This window comes from Vigna umbellata, chromosome 7 (genome assembly GCF_029865625.1).
Source record: "Vigna umbellata cultivar VRB3 chromosome 7, Vumbellata_1.0, whole genome shotgun sequence".
NCBI lineage: Eukaryota > Viridiplantae > Streptophyta > Magnoliopsida > Fabales > Fabaceae > Vigna > Vigna umbellata.
In genome coordinates, this window is record NC_142171.1 from 43,829,337 (window position 1) to 43,850,649 (window position 21,313).

Here is a 21,313-nt window from a genome sequence, read left to right on the forward strand (position 1 = left end):
CTTCCATCTTCCACTGTTTGCAAACTCTCTCTCAAACACTGCCTTTCCTTTTCTCGCTCCCTCTTTCTCTTTCAGTATACTTTTCCCGATTCTCTATTTTTCCCTCCTTCGACTCTGCTTCAGCAACCTTACACCCTCTCTGTCTTCACCATATTCACCTATTTGTTGCGGATGCCCCAAGTGGCTTTTCTCAAAGAGGGGACTCAAATTCTAAGCTTTCAAACTCAAATTCCCTCATTGATTTGAAATTGGGTCGATTTGCTGACCATGGAGATGCTATTGATGCGAGGTTTTCCAAAGTTTTGTCTTCTTCTGAGTCATCAACGCCTCCAAAGAGAGAGGGAGGAGAAGGTTTCCACACATTGTGCCACGTGATAATTAAAAGCCACCTCAACATGCCATCTCGCTAAAAAATTAACGCCATTTACTAAGATTAACGGCAAGGACATTATTGATTCAATTTTATCAAAACAGGGAGTCAATTGATCACTTTCAAAATTGGAGGACCTAATTGAAACTAACCCGCAAATATAGGGACTTCCAAACCTATTAAACCTATTAGTAATCATACTTTATATTTAAATCATTCAAAATTAAAGTTAATTATCCTGATCATTGATTAATTAGTCAAACTTTTCTATCATTTGATGATAGTTTCTTTACGCGTTTCATTCGTAATTGATCGTCCAATTATACTATCCTAATCATAAATCTATCTAAGAAATTTTCACTTGAACACAATTATGCTTCCTTCACATGTGAGGATTTGTGGGAGATGATTTGGGAGAGAGTAATTGAATGAATTTGAGGGTAAATTTTTTGTTATTTGTTTGAGTGGATTTGAAGGTAATTGAGAGTGGATTTAGAAGTAAAGTTTGTAAGTAAAGTTTGTGAGAATTAGTGTAGGATTTGATTGATGTGACATATTTAAAAAATTTGTATAATTGGTAGACTTGAGACAATGATTTTGGCGTCAAAACAACATTTAAAACTTGCTCAAAGTAGCAGAACAATGTATTGGATGGTTAGCAAGATCTAAGTGCTCACACCAGATTTAAAACATAAAAATTAACCCAACAATGAAGCTATAGATCGGTCTACTGCAGATTTAGGTTCTGCTGTAATTTCTCAATGCATCCAAGCTATGCTTAAGCATTTTATGGCTTATGTGGTATGCAATTGATGTTAACCAGCAAAAACAACTCACAGATTTGCTTCAAATCAATGAAACATTACCAGATTTTTTTTTCAAATAGATGCAATGCAAGTGAGTTTAAAATTCGAAATCTGATTGCACACTTGCCATCGAGCTCATTCCAATGAATTCCACGGCTCTTTTGATGATGGACAAAATGTTCTTACAATTCCATATTCACTTGAGCCACAAAACAAAGCAATAAGCAGCTGATTACTAAGAATTAATGACAATCAACATAGTATTGCACATGACTTGACAAAACTGGACAGACTAATCAAACAAAAATGACTCAAATATGAAGTGGTCCGATTGAAAAATGAAAAGCATCAACAAAGCAAAGAAAGATGGACAAAAAACAATGAAATCAACAGAATCCTAAAAACAACAACAACCAGTGATGGCAGATTTGATGGAACAGACAGAACACGTTCAAAACAAAACAAAAAAAAGGAATTAAATGACAGTGAAGTAAGTCAAAACAACTGGACTTAGCTCTCAACAGCAGCTTGAACCTGGGTTTGAATACCACTTGATAGCTTCGTCCAGATGCAACAACCTAGTACAGACCAGCGTGAGATTGGATCAGCGGAAGTAAGGTGGAAGCTGGCAGCGGAAATGGTGTGATTTGGTGGCTGTTTGGAATGGATGAAGCGCTATGAACCAAATGCACAGCTTGGGAATGCTTCTATCTCCACAATGGGGAACCGAATACAGCTTTCATTCTTCTTCTTCATAAGCGTGGAATCGAATACCAATCAATGGGAACCGAATACAGTTTCCCTTTGTTCTTCTTCATACGGTTGGAACCGAATATGGGTTCCTTGGAACTGAATACGGTTTCATCTTCTTGATCTTCAGCTTCAAACAGTCGTTATCTTCATCAACCACTTTCTTCTTCATCTTCCATCAACCTTATCTTCTTCATCTACCACCAACCCTGCAACGAAAAAACAACAAATACTTGCCCAAACAACAATATACTCATACTAACATCACCTCATCTTTCTATTCGTCAGCACTCAAGACATAAAACATTACACTTGCAGAATACAATGCTCCTTCAATTGCACAATATATTGGAAGTGGAATTATTTCCATATACATGGACACTTTAGACTTTTTCAATTGGATCCCTCCAAATCTCACCACATCCACAGATGTAAAAAGTATAACATCCCGCATTTCCTTTCAAATTCGTCTGTGCGTTTCTCTGCACGTGAATACAAAATTCACTTCAAATCATCGCTAATAAAATTGCTTAAACAATACTTTCCCTCTAAGCGAACACGCGTTAGTGAGATCATTATCACATGTTCACTTACTCTTTCTTTTTTGGAATATTCATCATAAGACGTGACATCTTTTCACATCGTTTGCAATTTGAATCTCTCTTCCATTAGACATAGGTGTATAATTTTTACGTTGTTTTCTATCAAATCATATAATCTTCTTGATAGATTTTCAAGAAATTTTTTCACTTTTGAAGTGTGGTCGGAATGTAATTTCAATACAAGGAAACAATCTCATCGACATTGTGATAAATAAAACTGGTGTACGTTTAAAAAAAAAAAATCTAACCAATATTAAAATTGTTGTCTTTTCTTCTTTAACTTTTTATTTTAAATTATTTATATTTTATTGTTTTGTATGTGACGTTTGAAATATTTTCTTTTATCCCTCTCAATAGTGTGACATATTTTTCTTTAGATAATTTGTTCCAGAGACAATAATAATATTTATATTTATTATCTTGTTAATACTATTATTTTTATTTCTGAATTTGAAGATTGAAAATACTATTAACAATAATATATCGATCAATATTAGACTAAAGATAAATCCATTTATATTTTTTCTAATATTATATATTTATCCTTTTCACATTGATTAATTTAACGAAATATCATTTCTAATTGTATATCATTTTTTATATATTTATTAAGTGACATGTTCATGATAAATTACCAACACTTTGAAATGTTTAATATATAGAATTACAACATAATTTTTGGTAAACTCGCGTATGAAAACTGCATAAAAAGATCTCTTTATGAATATATTCTAGTAATATATATATATATATATATATATATATATATGCACAATTTTTATATAAATTAAAATAAATTTATTTTAAAAGACGCTATATTTATTGCCTATACAGTTTAGTTTGTTTTGTATGCATAAGTTATGATTTTTCTTTTAAATTAAACTAACTGCGTAAAAATTTCAGAAGAAATATTTATATAGATTTTGTTTTTCAAATCTGATAACTTTCATTCAAGACTTATTAATAATAATGAAATATAGAAACTATAAACTGACATATAATATAAGTTGTTTCGATTGTTTTTTTGGAGCAAGACAAAAAAATCAGAGAATGCTAATTTAAAATAAAAGAACAGTTTAATTATAATTTTTTGTATTTACTTTTACTTTGTTTACATAGACATTGTAGTTTGTTATATTTGATGAATCTTCGTATTGGTTTGAAAACATTAATAGTAAACGACATACTTGAAATGTTGTACATTCAAAGTAATAAAACACAAATATATAAATATTTTAAATAAATCAAATTCAACTAAACTGTCTCACAACTTGTAGAAAACTGTACCTTAGACTTGAAAAAAAAAGTAATTATGTCTTAATAGCTATATAGAAATTTTGAAAGACCACGTTAGAAAAGAAGTGGCGAGGTGTATGTAATGTAACCCTCCATGCCTCCCAATAGTTGCATTGGTTTGATTTACTTTTTCATAAATATTCATATTTGCTTGCAACCATGAATATGTTTTTGTTTTTCTTCGTCACACCCTTGCAAGCAACGAGCATGTTGACGTTGAAACTTAACTCTCTGCTTGCCACAATTATTATTTTATTAAAAAAATATATATGTTTCAGGTCAAATATCTATCAAATAGCATTATTTTACAAATTAAAACCATAGTATTTATTGGACAAAAACTTCACATGATTTTTTGCACTTTACTCTATTTATAGGGACAACCGACACAACGTCTGCAGTTACTTTCACGTTTATTCTCTATTAGAATAGGTCGCAATATTGAGCAGATGTTTTTTTAGTAAATTTGAGAAAATTTGAAGATAATTTTTTTTTATTTTTTTTGAGCGAATTTAAAGATAAATAAGAGTGAATTTAAAAGTAATTTTTTTAATTTGTCACGTTAATATAATTCTATACTAATTTTTACAAATTTTATTTTCAAATTCACTCTCATTTACTTCCAAATTCACTCATAAAAATAACAAAAAAATTATCCTTAAATCCTCTCAAATTCTCTCCAATTCATTCCCTCAAATTCACTTAAAAGAAGAAGACTTTATTTTCTAAAATCAGTCTTTGATTAGAAGATAATTAACAGTTGTTAAAAGAGTTGTAAAAAAATATCTTACACTATGTGAAAAAATATCCAAAATTTCCTAATTATTAGAAGCAATAAAGCTGTTGTCTTGTCATTGAATTTAAGGCAGGGGGTCTGAGATATTTATTTGCATAGGATATTATATTATAATTTTGTTGGAAATTTGAGAAGTTTTTTTTTATTTTGAAGAAAATAAAAAATAAAATGATATATAGGAAAAGCACGATAAAGCAGCTTTTGGTAACGCTCATCGCTGTCAGTGACGCCCTGGGTCACCAAACCAAACCAAACCCACAGATAGCTATCTCTTCCGTACCTCACTCTTTATACTATATAACTCTCCGCAACGCATTTCACATTTTCATTTCTCTTCTTCTAGTATTCGCCTCTTACCTCAATGGTATCAGGTCCACTGCTACTCCAAACAACCACATCAACAACAACACACGATGGAGGGCCAAGATCTCTCCCCATCCCACATCGACACATCTCGACCGTCCCTCGGCTTCCCCTTGGGCACTGCCCTCCTCTTGATCATAATCTTCAGCCTCAGCGGCATGTTCTCCTGCTGCTACCACTGGGACAAGCTACGCTCTTTTCGCCAATCTCTCTCTCCTCCACACCCTCAACCCTCCCTCACCCAATCCCAACCCTCCATGGTAACTTTTTACAATTTCATTTCAACCATGCCGCAAATATATACATATAATTTTTTTATTATTTTAATTTCTTCGTTGTGATTGCAGGTTAAGCAAAACAAAGGTCAGAGCTTGCCAGTGTTGATGCCTGGAGATGAACTGCCCAAGTTCATAGCCATGCCTTGCCCGCGTCAACCTTCGCGCCCGGATACCATTGTTGTCACCGTCGACACCCCGCCCCTCAAACCGCCGCAGCCGGCGGCTCCTTTCTGTTAGTTATTGCCAACAAAGCCATGTTAACCACCGTTGGTCGGTGCTGTGTGTAAATATGTTTATATATATGCATGATGTTGCCGCCATTTGTTCTATACCACCCGGTGAAGATGCAGGATAAAAACAAAAAACAACGTGGGTACCAGGTCAATTCCGAGATCGTGACCGCTTCATTTGATTCCGTATATCTGTTGCTCTTGTATGTGGTGATTAATTAGTAAATTTAAGTGACTTAATTGATTAAACCGGTTCTATTAATTGAAAAATGCAAAAAAAGTTCAATTAGTTTGAGAAAACCAGAAATCATTAAACTTTTTCTTTTTATCTTTTTATCTATTTATCATTACACTCAGTTATGACAAATATTTGTGGTAGAAGAATAGGTTGGTTGTGTGTAAATTTCAACTTTCAATTTATTGAAAATGATAAAAGAGTAGCTGGCAAGAATAGGAGTTGATTCGATTTGTGAACAAGTGCGATTGTACTATAGTCTCATTAATCACGGCAACTAAACCAATGACACCAAAAGAAAACAAAAATCTGCATTAATATTGATACTATTGCTCGCTTGGGTGATATGGATATGATAAGAATTAAGCTTAACTCACCAGTAGAAACATTAAAAAAAAGGAGGAAGCGTGTAAAAGAACGATTCGAGGAAGTGGGGAATGTTGGCCACTGTCCCCGTTTGGTCCAAATTTTAAACATGGGAGAGGAAAATGATAGATTGGATAGTCGTAAAACTATGATGTCGGATAGAAAGTATTCGCAGTGGCTTCTTTTCATGACCTAATTTTAATTTAATTTCACTCTGGAACTTCTTTTTATCTTTAGATGCAGACAGTATCAGATGTGTACCTTCCGTGATTATTGTTAGTACTTGACCCTTTTTTCATTTTAGCGTTTCTATTCTCACTAGTGGCCAAGTGGTTCTGTCACTGTGTATCGTCCTACAACTTGTCTTGTGCCCACACTCCATTCTTCATCATCAAATTTTGAAATCTTCCATCCATTATTTGTTTTCAATTCAAAATACGTCATGTCTAACACTGTTGCGTTCTCGTTTAGATGAAACGGTTAAAAAATAATATATTAACATCCAAATTTAACACAATTTTACCACAACTAAATGTGACAATGTCTATACGGATTTATAATTTTTTTCAAGCTACTAACCTCAAAAACATTAGATTAAAAAACAAAAATTGAAGAAATTGAATTATGTGACTTCTTCCTTCATTCTTAGTTTTTCGTGCGACTTGAAGTCAAGAAATCTAGTTTTTGTCTAGCTTGTTTTTTCGTTTTGCTTGCTCCATTGAAATCTATTACTCTCCTGTTTTCTTTGTTGTTTTTTATCTTCAGTTAAACCAAGTAGAGGAAAAACTAAAGGATCTTCTGCGAGCAAAAATATAAATCAATTTAAAAATGTCACATAAAAGGTGTCAAAATTACTGAAATTTTATTATTAATATATTATTTCTAGTTGGAAAATCCTACCTGAATAAAAAATATTAATTTATATTGTAAATACATATATTGCCACATCAACTGTGTGAAATTTTAGTGTTAATATATCATTTCCCGCTAAAAAACCTACCTGAATAAAAAATATTAATATATATTGTAAATACATATATTATTTTCCAGGCTGAGTCATTATTATGCAGGAGTATATATTTATATGTTATCATGGGGCCTCAAACAAAATGATTAAAAAAAATAGAATACAAAACTGAACTCGGTCGTTTCTTCTTGGCCTTATTATGAAAGGTGGTATCATACATACATGGTGACTGATGATGATGGAGTGGGTAATTTGCATTCTTTTTAAGCACAAAATATATTCTCTCCCCATTACATACTTTGTGTTATGATGAAGAGATTAATGCTTTTCAATTATATATTGGAATTCCTTGTAAGGAAATTGGGTATAAATGTAACGTCCCGGCAACTCACAGGGACCGTTGACTGCCCCCACAGACCACCACCAGGCTCCTCACTCGCACACTTTCCGGGAAAACTTCCCAGAAGGTCACCCATCCCAGAATTGCTCCAGGCTAAGCACGCTTAACCATGGAGTTCTTATGAGTCAGGCTACCGAAAAGCAAATGCATTTTGGTGATATGAGTAGTCAAATCAATTCCTTTAAGCTATCCTTCAACTGTATAGTCCCATACCTACACAGTCTCCAGATCCCTCTCATTCCGGTGTATGTTCGATTCATCCATGTACCCCTTCCACCCGAAGCTGCCAGGAGCCGCTCCTTGTCTGTGCCCCCTGCACCATGCCTCTTGCACCGGCGTCACTCCCCGCCCTCGTCAGTGCCCGGATGTCACAATAAATCATATACCGTATGTTGAAATATTATATTTTTATATGTATTGTAAATCAATGATTGATTTAAGACTAGAGATAATTTGTTTTTCAAGGTGAATGTTATACATTTTTAACTACACACAACTCTATCATAAAAGAACGGCTAAACAAATTCAAATATACAAGATTATTAGGATAAAATAAATTCTTTCCAAACACTTTTTAATAATTTTAACAAAATAATATATATATATATATATATATATATATATATATATATATATATATATATATATATATATATATATATATATATATATATATATATATATATATATGAGTTTGTTAACGCGTGTACATCTATTTTTCAGTTGGTACATTTTAGCAATGTGTACCGGATTTTAGTAAACAAACATAAAAAAAAAAACCGAAAACCCTTATTCACCTCTCTCATTCCTCTCAACTCTTTCTCTTTCATCTCTCTCACTTCAATCTGTCATCCCTACTCTAGCCCTAATTGAAAAAATCAGAAACATTTGTCGTTAAACAATTTTCCTTTGTAAAGAGTTGAGTCATTGACATATTCACCTTCAGGCAAAGGTTCATTTAAGATCTCTTCAATTTCACCATCTTTACTAACCTCTCTAATTTCATCCTCTGCATAGGTTGAATCATCATCTCTAAATAAAACCCTCCAGGCCAATTACCAATTCCTTCATATGTCATTATGCTTGTGAAAATTAGATAAAATTATATACGATAAAAATTATAAAATGAAAATTCATTATAAAATCATTTTTTTAAAGAAATTGTTTAATTTTCTGATTTTTTTTTCCAGGCCAATTACCAATTTCTTTGATGTCATTATGCTTGTTAAATTAGATAAGACAAAAATTATAAAATGAAAACTCATTATAAAATCATTTTTTGTAAGAAATGGTTTAACAACGAGTATTTCTAATTTTTTTCAGGTCAATTACCAATTTCTTTATGCTTGTGAAAATTGGATAAAATTAGATAAGACAAAAATTATAAAATGAAAACTCATTATAAAATCATATTTTGTAAGATTGTTTAACCGCCAGCATTTCTGATTTTTTTTCAGTTGGGACTATCATAGGATGACAGAGAAAATGTAATATTGGAGTTTAAGAGCAGAGGAATAAGAGACTGAGCAAGGTTTTTTGAGAATAAAAATTATTAAAATACCTTTAACCTTAAACCTAGAATCCATGATATATAAGGATATTTTTGTCTACTAAAACTCGGTACACATTGCTAAAATGTATCAACTGAAAATAGGCGTACGCGCGTTAACAAACCCCACACACACACACACACATATATATATATATATATATATATATATATATATATATATATATATATATATATATATATATATATATATATATATATATATATATAATTAATTAATATGTCCTCCATGTTGTACACACTTCCATTTCCATATATTATGTTTTTCTAGCTATCATGCAATAGCGCAAAATTCCCTTTTCATTATTTTGTTTTCTACATGATTTGATTTTATTGTGTATTGTACTTCCCATGTCATTTATATTATTGTAATTTATTATTGTCTCTCGTCTGTTTTCATGAAGTGGAAGAAATAAAAAAAAGGTTAAATATGGCCAATGTTTGCTTTAAAAAAACTCCATTATTTCTCCAAAAAAAAATTGATTCTTTTTGTGCTTACAATTCTTAAGTTAAAAACTAAAAAAATAAAGAATTTTTATTTATTTATTTGGGTAATTATTTTTAAAGAATAAATAAATTATACTTCCAGAAAACAAATTTTATTGTTTGATAATACTAATTTAAAAAGTCTGTATAATAATTTTCACGTGTAATAAAATAATATTTGTAATGTTTTTTTTAGTATTGTTATAATATAAATTCTCAACATATAATAACTATAAGGTTTTATTTGTTCTTTTTTCTCCTCCAAAAAAGGAAAATAATATCACTATTATCCTGCTTCCCTCACTTTACTTTATCACATAACTAAAGTGTTGGCCTATTGTAAGCATCTTAAAAATCTAATTAAAAAACTATTACATGATTTTATATATTGTAGAATGGCTTTTTTGTTATCTCGGTACCTTTTTACTAATAATTTTCTTGACATTGAGATTTAAGCTAAACAATATTTACAAAGTCAAAATCTGAAATGAAAATTTTGAAAAAATAATAATCAAAATCATTGACACGTGTGATCTTTTGTTTAACTTGATTTTGATACTTCAAAAACTGATTAACTAGTCATTCAACTTCAGTGAAATATAAATCTAATTCATCTATCAACGTGGAAATAAAAATGGTGAAATTTAAGTATAAAAGATTTGGAATCTTATATAAGTTAGATTCATGAAACTAAAAGTATAAAATCAACAAAAAAGTTTGAAAAAAACAGTACAGAAAAAAAACATAGATTTTCTAAAACTTATCCATTAAAACTGCACACAATAGTAATCCTTTAGTACTAAACTCCACCTATTAGATCCTTAAAGAGGTTGGTTTAAGAAAAGAGTGGGAGGCATAGCACCCAAAAATTAGGTTACGTTGCACTATTAGTTTGTTTATGGATAGCCAATAACATTAAACAATTTGCATGAATGCGCTTCGTACATCAGCTTTACACATTAATCATATAATTTTTTGTCATTCGGTTTTCTTTTTTATGCTTTATTATTAACCTATCTTTGTTATGTATATATATTCGATTCGATTCGTATTATATCATTAATTAAACATTATGCTATTTGCTGACAAATAAAGCATTGTTGAGAAATATATCATCGTCAGCGTACATAATAATGAGAGTTATTTACCTTTTCTAATTTCGCAAAACCCATGAACCGAACGTTGTTATTTAAAATGTAATGGGATTAATGCTTTATGATAATGAGATAATGTTGTTTAACACATTGCAAGGGATAGGGAAGTGAATCTTTCACAGCAGCTTGGTGTGAGATTAAATTTAAGAGTGCGAGTTAATCAGCTGTTTGAGTTAGATAGAAATTAAAGTGAGAAGAAGACAAATTGAAGATCAACACAACTTAAAACAATTCCATCATACCCACATCCAATCGATCAATATTTCAATAAATTAATTTCATCATACCATTTAATATTTAATAATGTAATTATAGATTTCAAGATGTCTATAACATTGAAAATAATGTATTTTTTTTTTTTAATTTTAGAGACAAACGAACTTTTAAAAAAAAATCAAACTCATTTCAAACTTAAAAAATGTTTTATCTACAACTAGAAAAATCACATACAATTATAGCACACTATTAGAATTACTAATTAATAGAGATTTATATAAAAAAAATAAAAAGATACATACAAGTAGGAATGACAAAAAAATTCGCGCCAGCGGATATTCACGGATAAAATCCGTGACGAATAGTTGATACCCGCGAATATTTACTATTCGCGGGTTGTGGGTTGCGAGTAACGGGTATTTTAATAATTGTTTATAAACGGGTCGGGTGCGGATAGTATACTATCCGTACCCGCGAATATCCGCTACCCGCCAAAAATAAAAATAAAAATATAATTATATTTAGTAAGTTAAATTTAATTAAAATTAACATCAATTTATATTTTATAAGGTTAAATTTAATTAAAATTAAATTTTAATTTATATTATATTTTATATATTTTTTGTAAATTTATTTAAATTTTATTTTAATAATTTATAAAAATATATTTTTTTATATATTTGCGGGTATCCATAGATATCCGTTGGTTTTAAAATACCCGCGGATACTTTTTAAGCGGAAATCCGTGCGGGTAGCGGGTGAATTTTTTTTGTTGGGTCGGGTTGCGGGTAGGCATTATCCGTGCCCGACCCGATCCGTTGTCATCCCTACATACAATTGATCGAAAGAAGACTCACATGCAACATTTCACATAAAAGGACCTGAAAAAATATTAAAACTCAATTTACGTGAACTGGGAAATTTATCGGTCCAAGTTAAAGAGCTTGAAAAAAATTAACGGTCCTTCTTTTTTAAGTAATAAAGAGATTACTATATGTAACATTCCATTTAATTAGTATCACTACTAACAGGAAACATCACATGATCAATAAAATAGAACAATTAAACTTTAAAAAAATATAAAATATTCATACACTTATCCAAAATAACCATAAGACTATTACGTATAAACAATACAAAAAGACAAGAAACTAGATAATTACATAAGGCTTTACTCAAACTGTATCTATAACAAAGATCTATACTAAGAAACTACACATCTACACCATCACCCTCCAAAGCTTGCTCTAATAGAACGTCATCACCCTCTACTCACACCCACCAGATGATCATTGCCACAAGAATCAAACATATACCAATAGACAAACACAAAAACACAAAAAAATAGGATAAGCTAATGTGAAAAGAAACAAACATCGCATATCAAGATTTCATTATACATTCTATTCTAACCAAATCAAACCAATCATCCTAATCATGTCATTGAGCTAGATAAAACCATCAAGATAGATGTATTGATGTCAGACTATGACAAGTTTTGCACTTGTAGTGGTGAAACAACTGGCTCCCCCAAGCTACCACACAATATTAATTTGTCTATTACCTATGAACAAAGAATACCAGACCATAGACTAAGACCTCCTGCTACTCCTCACCACATAATCTCCTTCTCTATCCATAATCCCCTTCTCTATCTAAGATGACGCTATTATTGGAGTGTTAGAATAACTTCCAAGACTGAGTTCGTACATCAATACATCACTTACTTGAAACCATCATTAAAAATTGGGTTAAATATGTTTTTAGTCCCTAAACTATTGGCCGTTTCTGGTTTTCGTCCCTGTTTCAAAGTAAGGTACAATTTGGTCCTCATTCTTTTCGAAACGTTCGTTTTAGTCCTCGGAATTTTGGTTTTAGTCCTCATTTGTTGCTAAATGAGGACCAAATTTTTAAGCAGTGTTTAGTTTTCGAGGACTAAAACGAACGTTTTCAAAAAGAATGAGGACCAAATTGTACCTTACTTTGAAACAGGGACGAAAACCAGAAACGACCAATAGTTTAGGGACTAAAAATATATTTAACCCTTAAAAATTTCACTATAGAAATTCTTTCCAAACCATACTTGAGTTCAATCACAAAATTTCCATACCATCATATATTTCAAATCATATCACTAAGTATTAAATATAACATCACACCATTTAAATCCAAGCACAAAAGAGAAGAGAAAAACAAAACAACCAAGACAACTCAAACACACTTGCCCAACGCCAAATTCACGGCACCTAGCAAGCACAAGCTCGCCCAACGAGCACTATCCACTTGTCGAGCAAGAGTCCAAATAAAGGACTTCTCCAGCCCAACGAGCTTACTCTCATAGCCGTTGAAACTCACTATCAAAACCCCATAATACTCGCCCAGTGAGTCACTAGCTCGCCCATCCACTCTGCATAATTATGCAAAATACCAATTCTAAATAATTTGCATCCTCTCAACCTGCCCTGACCTATCTTAGGAATTTCTACCAACTTCTAACACTCTTAAATGGTATTCTAAACCACAATAGACCTATCCAGTGTATATGATCCAACCTAAACTAAGTTTAAACTCATTTTACTATGAAATTCCAACTTACAACAACTAAAACACCACTTTATAGACCATAAATCAATTCTACCTAATTTAACTCTTAACTAAGCAATTTAGGGGTCAGAACAAGTTACAAATAACTCAAAAACATATCCCAACCACTCCAAATTGCCTTAGATCTTTCAAATCAAAATTTCACTCTCCATAACCTCTAAAATTGCACCTAAAAGTCATTCAAACACAATCTCGTGTCTACCATCCATTTATAGACCATCTTTCTACTAACTTACCACCCAAACAAATCTTAAATGACCACACAACAGATCCTAAATCACCATTTCTCCCTTTAAACCTTTGCTTCCAAAACTCACCTATAAAAAACATCTCTTTTTGACAAAGAATGACCTATAATCCTACTAACTCATTTCTCTTCCACATTTTCAATCCAAAATAATATTACCAACTTCAAAATAATAATATTCATACGATTACTACAATCCAACACATGCTCAAACAAGCCATTAAATAACATACAATTAATTTCACTCGTCAAAACACAATTACCATCAAAACAAGCTCAATTACAACAAAATCATCATATTATCATGTCAACAATCAATCATACTTGAAATAAAGAGTTTAAGCATAAGCACTAGCTTCCCTTACCTTATCAGAAAATCTATTAAGCTCTACACAGTACTCTACTTTTGCTTTGAGCTTAAGAAACTGTAAAAAAAACCAACAAACCACATAAACATGACTAAAACAAGTTCTTAGGACCTCTCGTCAATGAAGATCTAGAAAAGGAAGCTAAAAGACACATGCGAAGGAACCCTTATGCATAACCTCAAACTAAGAGGTAAAGGAAAAAATGAGCAGAAACTTACTTGTTCTAGAAGGAAAATTGATCTAATAATGATGGAGAGTACACTATCATGATCTCCTAGAAGATTTCTGATAATCATACAGATGATTTAAGAGTCAAAGATTCTAGAGAGAAAAAAAAAGGAACTCAAAGAAATAGTTATAAAGAGATGACGAGTGTTTTAGATAATGAGACGAATTTATAAAATTTTATTTATATTATTAAATTATTTTAACTTTAAAATATTCGATCTCATTATTTTAAAACACTTATTAACTTTAATATTTTATTTTCTAGGTTTCACAATATTTACTTGATTACATAATAAGAATTAATATGTAATTTGATTAACTGCAAAGTATAATTAACATTTTATATACTTTTTTTTTGCAAATTCATACAAATTCTATATTTAAAGTTATTGTTATTGTAGGCAAAATATGCATGCGATAAAGTTTTTCTTTTTCTTTTAAATCCAGATGTAATTTTTCACCTACTGATGATGTTCAAATTAGATAGTCTGATTTCTGAAATTAGATATTCTAACATTCAAATTAAATATATATATATATATATATATATATATATATATATTTATAAACAGTAATATATACTAAAATGAATATAAAAAAATTACCTAATTATCTGATTTGATGAATAATATTATTTATAATATTTTCATGAATTTTTATTTAAATTAATACATTAAGATTTTGCTTATCTATCTTTTTCTCCAATCTTTTAATCAATCGTCCTAACCTTCAATCTAATCAAAGTGTACGTTGTTACTATGATCAATATGTTTATTCCTATAAGATGTCGTCTTGAGCTGATGACATTATTTCGGTCCTAAATAAATGTTATAAATAAAATTTTCAAATATCAATTATAGCGATGAATATAGAAGCTGACAAAAAAAAAATATACTCCATGGAAAAGAAACTGTACAGAGGCAATTGAAAATAGAATACCAAAAACATACGAACAAAACTGCAAGTACTAGAAGAAAAAATAAAAGGAATACGGGAGGATCAGTAATAATTTATAAGAATAATTCTTTAAGGAAAAATACAATAAATAAAATTGAAAGTGAAAGAAATAGGATTAAGGAATTGAAGCAAAATAAAATTTTATATTGATTGTAAGAGTAACCACCAAAAAAAGGAAAGAAAAAAAATCAATCTGAGAAGGGAGTTGGGAGAAGTGGTTGGAAGAACCACTGAAAAGGAAAAGGGTTTGAAGAGACGTATATAGGATATAATTAAGATTAGAATTTTTAACCATAATAGTGTAATTTTCTTTCAAAATTATTAGAATGAACAGAAATTTAAAATTTATAAAAATGGAAAAGTTGTGTTTGATAAAATCAGCTTTATAAATTAGGTTTTATAGTAACTTCCATTAGATTGATATTAAGATACCTAAGGCATAGGCAAAGAAGAAGAACGAAGGGTAAGACTGTCATTTCATTATACATGTGGTGTAGAAAACATGGGGTGCGTGACGCAATTGCCTCAATTCAATTCGAGTTTGAATTCAAAAAATGCACATCTAATCTTTGTTCACTGTAGAAGCGACGCCTTCAAGTGTTTGTGAAAATGCCAGACAAAAACTCTTATGTAGACCGTCAATTCCTCACCCCACGAAGGTCACCCAGGTTCCTCCCACAACTAAACCACACTATTGCCAACCCCAAATCTGCCACCGTTTCCGTAAAGAAATCCAATGATTCTACAGTCGGGTCGAGAATATCTCCGAGGCTTAACAATGGGGACGTTGGGTTTTCATCTCTTCGACGATCTCCCAGGTTCAACAACGAGCCAAGCGATAAGAAAGTGAACGGCACGAGGGTGAAGGGCGGTGAAGCTGAAACGAAAGAAAAGTGTGTCGTTTTGGATGAGGGGTTTGGTGGAGGAAGAAAGAAAGAGAGAAAGGAGAAGAGGAATGAAGTTAGAACGCACGATAATCATGGCGTTTCGGATGAAGGGTGTCGTCAACGAAGGAAGAAGGAGAGAAACAGGGGGAGTAGGGATGGAGTTAACACCCAAGGAAATCGTGTCATTTCAGATGAAGGGACTGGTGGGGGAGAAAAGAAGGGGGTAAAAGGGAAGAGGGTTGGAGTTGAAACGACCAGAAATGGTGTCGTTTCGGATGAGGGTGCTGGTGGGGGAAGAAAGAAGGGTGGAAATAGAGAGATCGTTGGAGTTAAAACAGAAGAAAATCGTGTTGTTTGTGATGAGGGTTTTGGCGGAGAAAGAAAGAAGAGGGGAAATGGAGAGAAGAGAAAGCGCAATGACGATGAAATAAGGAAAGGATGGACCAAGGAACAAGATTTGGCTCTCCAAAGAGCATATCTTACTGCAAAGCCTAGCCCCCATTTCTGGAAGAACGTTTCCAAACTGGTATGCATCCCTCTCTGTGTGTATGCAGTAGAAAAAATTGACTTTTGGTTTGACATCAACTTGGAACAAAGTTTGTGATTCATGCTGTTGCTATTTAACTGAAGTTGAATGTTTGGGATTGGCTTGTGTAACCCTTGGAAGCTGACTGTTATGTGGTTGGTTTACGGTTTAAAGAGTTTTGATATGATTGTTGATAATGGGAAAATGGATTCAGAAAATGAAGCAGTTTGCTATACTTTGAAAACTTAGTTGATGATTGTCTTGTTTTGCCTTTGTTTTGTTGTCTGCTGAAATGTTACAAAACAGATATGGTGCTTCAAGTGTGTGCTCAGAACTTGCATGCTATTTTCAGCTAAGAATTACAGTGAATAAGTTATAATGTACTCTTTTAGGGCAAAACAATAATTCTGAAAGGTGACAGATGTTTCTGTTTGAATGCAATGCTGTAGAATGAAGTGATACTAGGTTTCATCTTGTTGTATCCTATCATGGTGCAGTAACTCAAGTAATAGGAATTCCAATGAATTCCAAGAACACAGAAGGTACAGGAAACTCTGAACAAGAAAGACTTTGGAGGATCTTTATTGATATAGAGAATAAGATAAAGAAGAAAAGTTTTACAATTGCATCAGCAATCCCCCCTTTCAGCCACAACAGATATTGTTTAGAGTTAGTGAACTACTCAACTAACTCATCAACGAACTCGACCAACTCTGCTAAAAACCAGTGGAAAGACTCTGATCCAGAATGTAGACTCCTGTGATTAGTTTTGTCACAAAGTGTCTATGAGTAGGTGTGTCTCCATTTTTGGACTGCAAAAAAACCCCAATCAGTTCCTTTTCATAAGTGGAAAGAGTTTGGTGTTGAGTAAAAATTCTACTAATGAAAGCCAAAGGATGATATTCTTGCTTTAACACTGAACCAATTTCATATCAGGAAGCATCCACTTATACTATGGAAGTTTTATTGAAATATGGTAGAGCTAGAACAGGAGCTGATATCAATCCCCTTCTAACTAAAATTAGAGTGACTCCAAGTGGAACTAAAATTATCTTTCCTGAACATATCAGTTAATGGCCTTGCTATTGTGTCATATCCTTTAACAAACCTCCTATTATAGTTAGTAAGACCACCTAAAAAACTTTTAGTTGTTTAACAGTTTGAGGAAAAGGCCAATCTTTGACAGCCTGAATCTTTTCAGGATCAGTAGAGATTCTGATTTTTTTTAAAGGAAATTACCATTATAATCCACTTTATTCATTTCAAAGTAGCATTTAGTTCTTGGCAAACAGATTATTTCCCTTCATGACTGACAACACCTTGCTCAAATGTGGTATATGTTTAGATTCACTGGTGCTATAAATCAGTATATCATCAAAGAAAACTTACAAAAAAGTTTCCTAGAAATTTCCTGAAAACAGCATTCATCAAACTTTGAAAAGTTGCACGAACATTTAGAAGTCCAAACGATGTGACCAAATATTCATAATGCCCACTGTGTCTTGGATGCAGTTTTGTGTAAGGATCCATCCTCTCTTGATGGAAACCTGCCCTCAGGTCAATTTTGGACAAAATAACGGAACCATTCAATTCATCCATCGAGTCTTCTACCAAAAGAATTAGAAACCTGGCTTTAACTCTACACTTGTTAAGCTACCTATAATCAACACACAATCTCCAAAAGCCATCTTTTTTTTCAATTAAAACATCAGGACTAGCATAATAATTGAGCTGTTCTGAATAAAACAGGAATCCAAATCTCCTGAACAACTTTATGAATAATGTCCTTTTCATTCCCTGCATATTTGTTAGGTCTTTTATTTAATGTGTCAGCCCCTTGCAACGGTAAAGGCTTTCATCACTCTTGTGGGCTGAAACATCCTAACCATCATCTGAATATCATGTTTAAGCCCTCCTAGGAAACAACTATTCTTCAGAAAGGTCCAATCGATTAATTATGGCACCAAATTCTTCATGATAGGACGTAACAGTGGAATGTTTCCTCAAATCCATCAGTTCTACCATTGGATCTTCCCCAATTTTACCAAATCTATCCATTAACAATTCGCATATGCAATCTAAGATGGCCAATGATTATGATTAATAGATTTAACAAAAGCCTGATGCCACTGCAAAGTTTTACAACTTCAAAATGCACAACTGCCAGACGTATCTTAAATTCTTCAGGAGTAAAATCAATGGCAAAGTACATTTCGCATTGGCAAATCCATTGATTCACGTTCTCACCATTGAATCTTGGAGATTCTATCTAAACCAAGGTCCACATGAATAAGGAGCAGCAGAATGTGAACGAATGTTACCAGAACCAGATTCTTGGACGTCATCTGGAACGTGATTTTGTCTATGTCCTGAATTGTTAGCTCATGGTAACTTTTCCGAATCTTCGGATTTTTTTGGAGTAGTTCAGTAATGGTGCCTTTCAAGTGTGTTCATGTAATTTCTTTTGCACAGCACCTACCAATTCCCCAATTTTTGCTTCAATCTTCTCAGAAATGCAATTTTCTAACCGTTCTTCCATTTTGTGTAAATACGCTTGCGTTCTTGTTGATTCCACCACTTCTGAAGGAGTGTGTTCAGGAACGTGACAGCTGATACCAGTTAATACAATTGCATTCAGAACCTCCCCTTCAGTCACAAACAACAACTAATTAACTAACTCAAAAAATGGCTACTTTAACATATCAAATAGGAGGAAGGAATGGAATGTAACACTTTGCTTCCCCTAGAAAATAGGGATATGATATGAGATGGTTTCCATTTCATCCTAAAAATATACAGAACAATGGCATGTTAACTTTATTCCATCCGATATCATTTTATTTAACGTCAATCATGTATCCAGACATTGAGGAACTGTTGTTGAAAGTTTTAGACAATTTTATTTCTTTATGTACATTTCTTAAAGAACAAATTTAGTTTTGTAGTCTGTCCGTAGTCAATTGCTTGTCAGGTACATGCGGATGCAGCTAGCTTATAGATATGTTTTATTCTTGTATTGGTTGAACCATTGCCATTCAAAATATGTTGCAGGTGCCTGGAAAGTCTCAACAGGAATGCTTTGATAGAATTCACATTGACCATGTGACTCCAGTTCAATTGCAGCCTCGATCAAGGGCAAAGACATTAAAATCATCACCCATTCAGGAATTTTCTTTATCTGCAAGTAAACTTCTCAACCCTATTGACATAAAAGTTAGAAGATCTAATGTTCTAAAACCAAAGAACATTATTACCCAGAAGTCTGTTGAGAAGCAGTTACAGCGCAGGCTTGCAGGTGATCTAGACCGTGCAGGGGACATATTTTCCGTTCTTGAACCAAACATAGATTTGTCCACTAATGCTTTACAGCCTAGTGAATCCCTTTCTACTCCAAAGCAGCTAAAGGAAAACAAAGGGTTCCTGCAAAGTTACACTGAAACATCATCTTCAAGTGGTAATAAGGTACTTTCAAGATTTAGTGGCTCGCACAATACAGATCTTGTTAGTCCACCGGTACTAAAGAAAGTAAAGAACAGGGTATTGCATGAAAAATATGTCAATAAATTGCGCTGTAGGGAATCTAGGAGAAGAGCAGCCTCTACGAATATAATTGGTGAAGGAAGAAGCATAAAGAAAAAGGATGCAGTTAAAGCTGCAAAAGTTGCCTTGGTTTCTGAAGCTAGAGATGCTATCAACAAATTTCGACAATCGCAAGTCAATGTCATGGACAACGGCTGCAGTTCTGATGAAGTTAACGATGATGACATTCAATATGAAGATGAAAGTCAATAGGTTCTAGTGAAATTGTAGTCCATAGCCTAGTCATAAACTGATTTTTTCTATGCTTCTATTATACCCATCTTTTCAAAATTTGAGATGAATTTGTTTTGACAGATAATACTTCTAAAAGAAGAAAAGAACAATAAACTGATTAAGGATATTTTAGAAAAATTCATTAATGTATTATTTATTTAATTAATTACAAACGAATCTTATAAAAAGATATAACTAGTTCTTTTGAAAGGGTGTAAGAAATAGTAATGGATGAATTTTTATGGATTTGACATTGCAGTGCCTTTACGACTACTTTTCCCCGCCACGGCAAATTTATTAGAGTTGAGTTCAATTGCAAATTTATTAGAGTTGAGTTCAATTGCTCCTCAAATCTTGACTTCTACCATATCTATATACATTAACAATAATTCTGATGAGAACTGTATTTAATTGTTGAGAGTGATTATTTTAAAAGCATAAAAAAAATTGAGAATATATCTCTTTTCACTTTCGATAGAAAGAAATTAAGAAGATATGCAAGCATAAAAAAAGAGGGGAAGATCGAAAGATAGAAGTATGAAAACAAAATTAAAACATATTTTTTTTTTGTTTCTTGATAACGTGGATGCAAGAAGAATAAATAGTTTTAAAAAATTAATTTTCATTTTTATTATTGAGTTCAGTGTTTCATTTTAATCTTTGTTTTTTTTTTAGCCTGACTACCATGGACACTGGGATAAAAGGTTAGAAAAAGAAAATAATATTCATCATGTAGCTTTTGAATTACAGGTAACTCCACAATTTTATTCTATCCTTAATTTAATTTGATTATGAAAG

The 21,313-nt window shown here is 32.2% G+C and overlaps 2 protein-coding genes across 2 annotated transcripts; both read left to right on the plus strand.

Moving 5' to 3' along the window:
• Positions 1 to 4,943: 4,943 nt before the first annotated feature.
• Positions 4,944 to 5,942, plus strand: LOC124832689 (uncharacterized protein At5g65660-like). Its single transcript, XM_047306957.2, has 2 exons — positions 4,944 to 5,243; positions 5,331 to 5,942. Exons 1-2 carry the CDS (start codon positions 5,034 to 5,036, stop codon positions 5,496 to 5,498), a joined length of 378 nt encoding a protein of 125 aa, XP_047162913.1. The 5' UTR covers positions 4,944 to 5,033; the 3' UTR covers positions 5,499 to 5,942.
• A 9,872-nt stretch (positions 5,943 to 15,814) lies between these two features.
• LOC124832695 (uncharacterized) lies at positions 15,815 to 20,572 on the plus strand. The gene is made up of 2 exons (XM_047306967.2): positions 15,815 to 16,702; positions 19,754 to 20,572. Exons 1-2 carry the CDS (start codon positions 15,899 to 15,901, stop codon positions 20,492 to 20,494), a joined length of 1,545 nt encoding a protein of 514 aa, XP_047162923.1. The 5' UTR covers positions 15,815 to 15,898; the 3' UTR covers positions 20,495 to 20,572.
• Positions 20,573 to 21,313: the final 741 nt, after the last annotated feature.

Bases quoted from the DNA above. Each gene is read 5' to 3' on its own strand.
- LOC124832689 (XM_047306957.2), top strand. From the start codon at position 5,034: ATGGAGGGCCAAGATCTCTCCCCATCCCACATCGACACATCTCGACCG. The intron at 5,244-5,330 runs GTAACTTTTTAC...TTGTGATTGCAG, and splicing joins CCCAATCCCAACCCTCCATG to GTTAAGCAAAACAAAGGTCA.
- LOC124832695 (XM_047306967.2), top strand. From the start codon at position 15,899: ATGCCAGACAAAAACTCTTATGTAGACCGTCAATTCCTCACCCCACGA. The intron at 16,703-19,753 runs GTATGCATCCCT...AATATGTTGCAG, and splicing joins GGAAGAACGTTTCCAAACTG to GTGCCTGGAAAGTCTCAACA.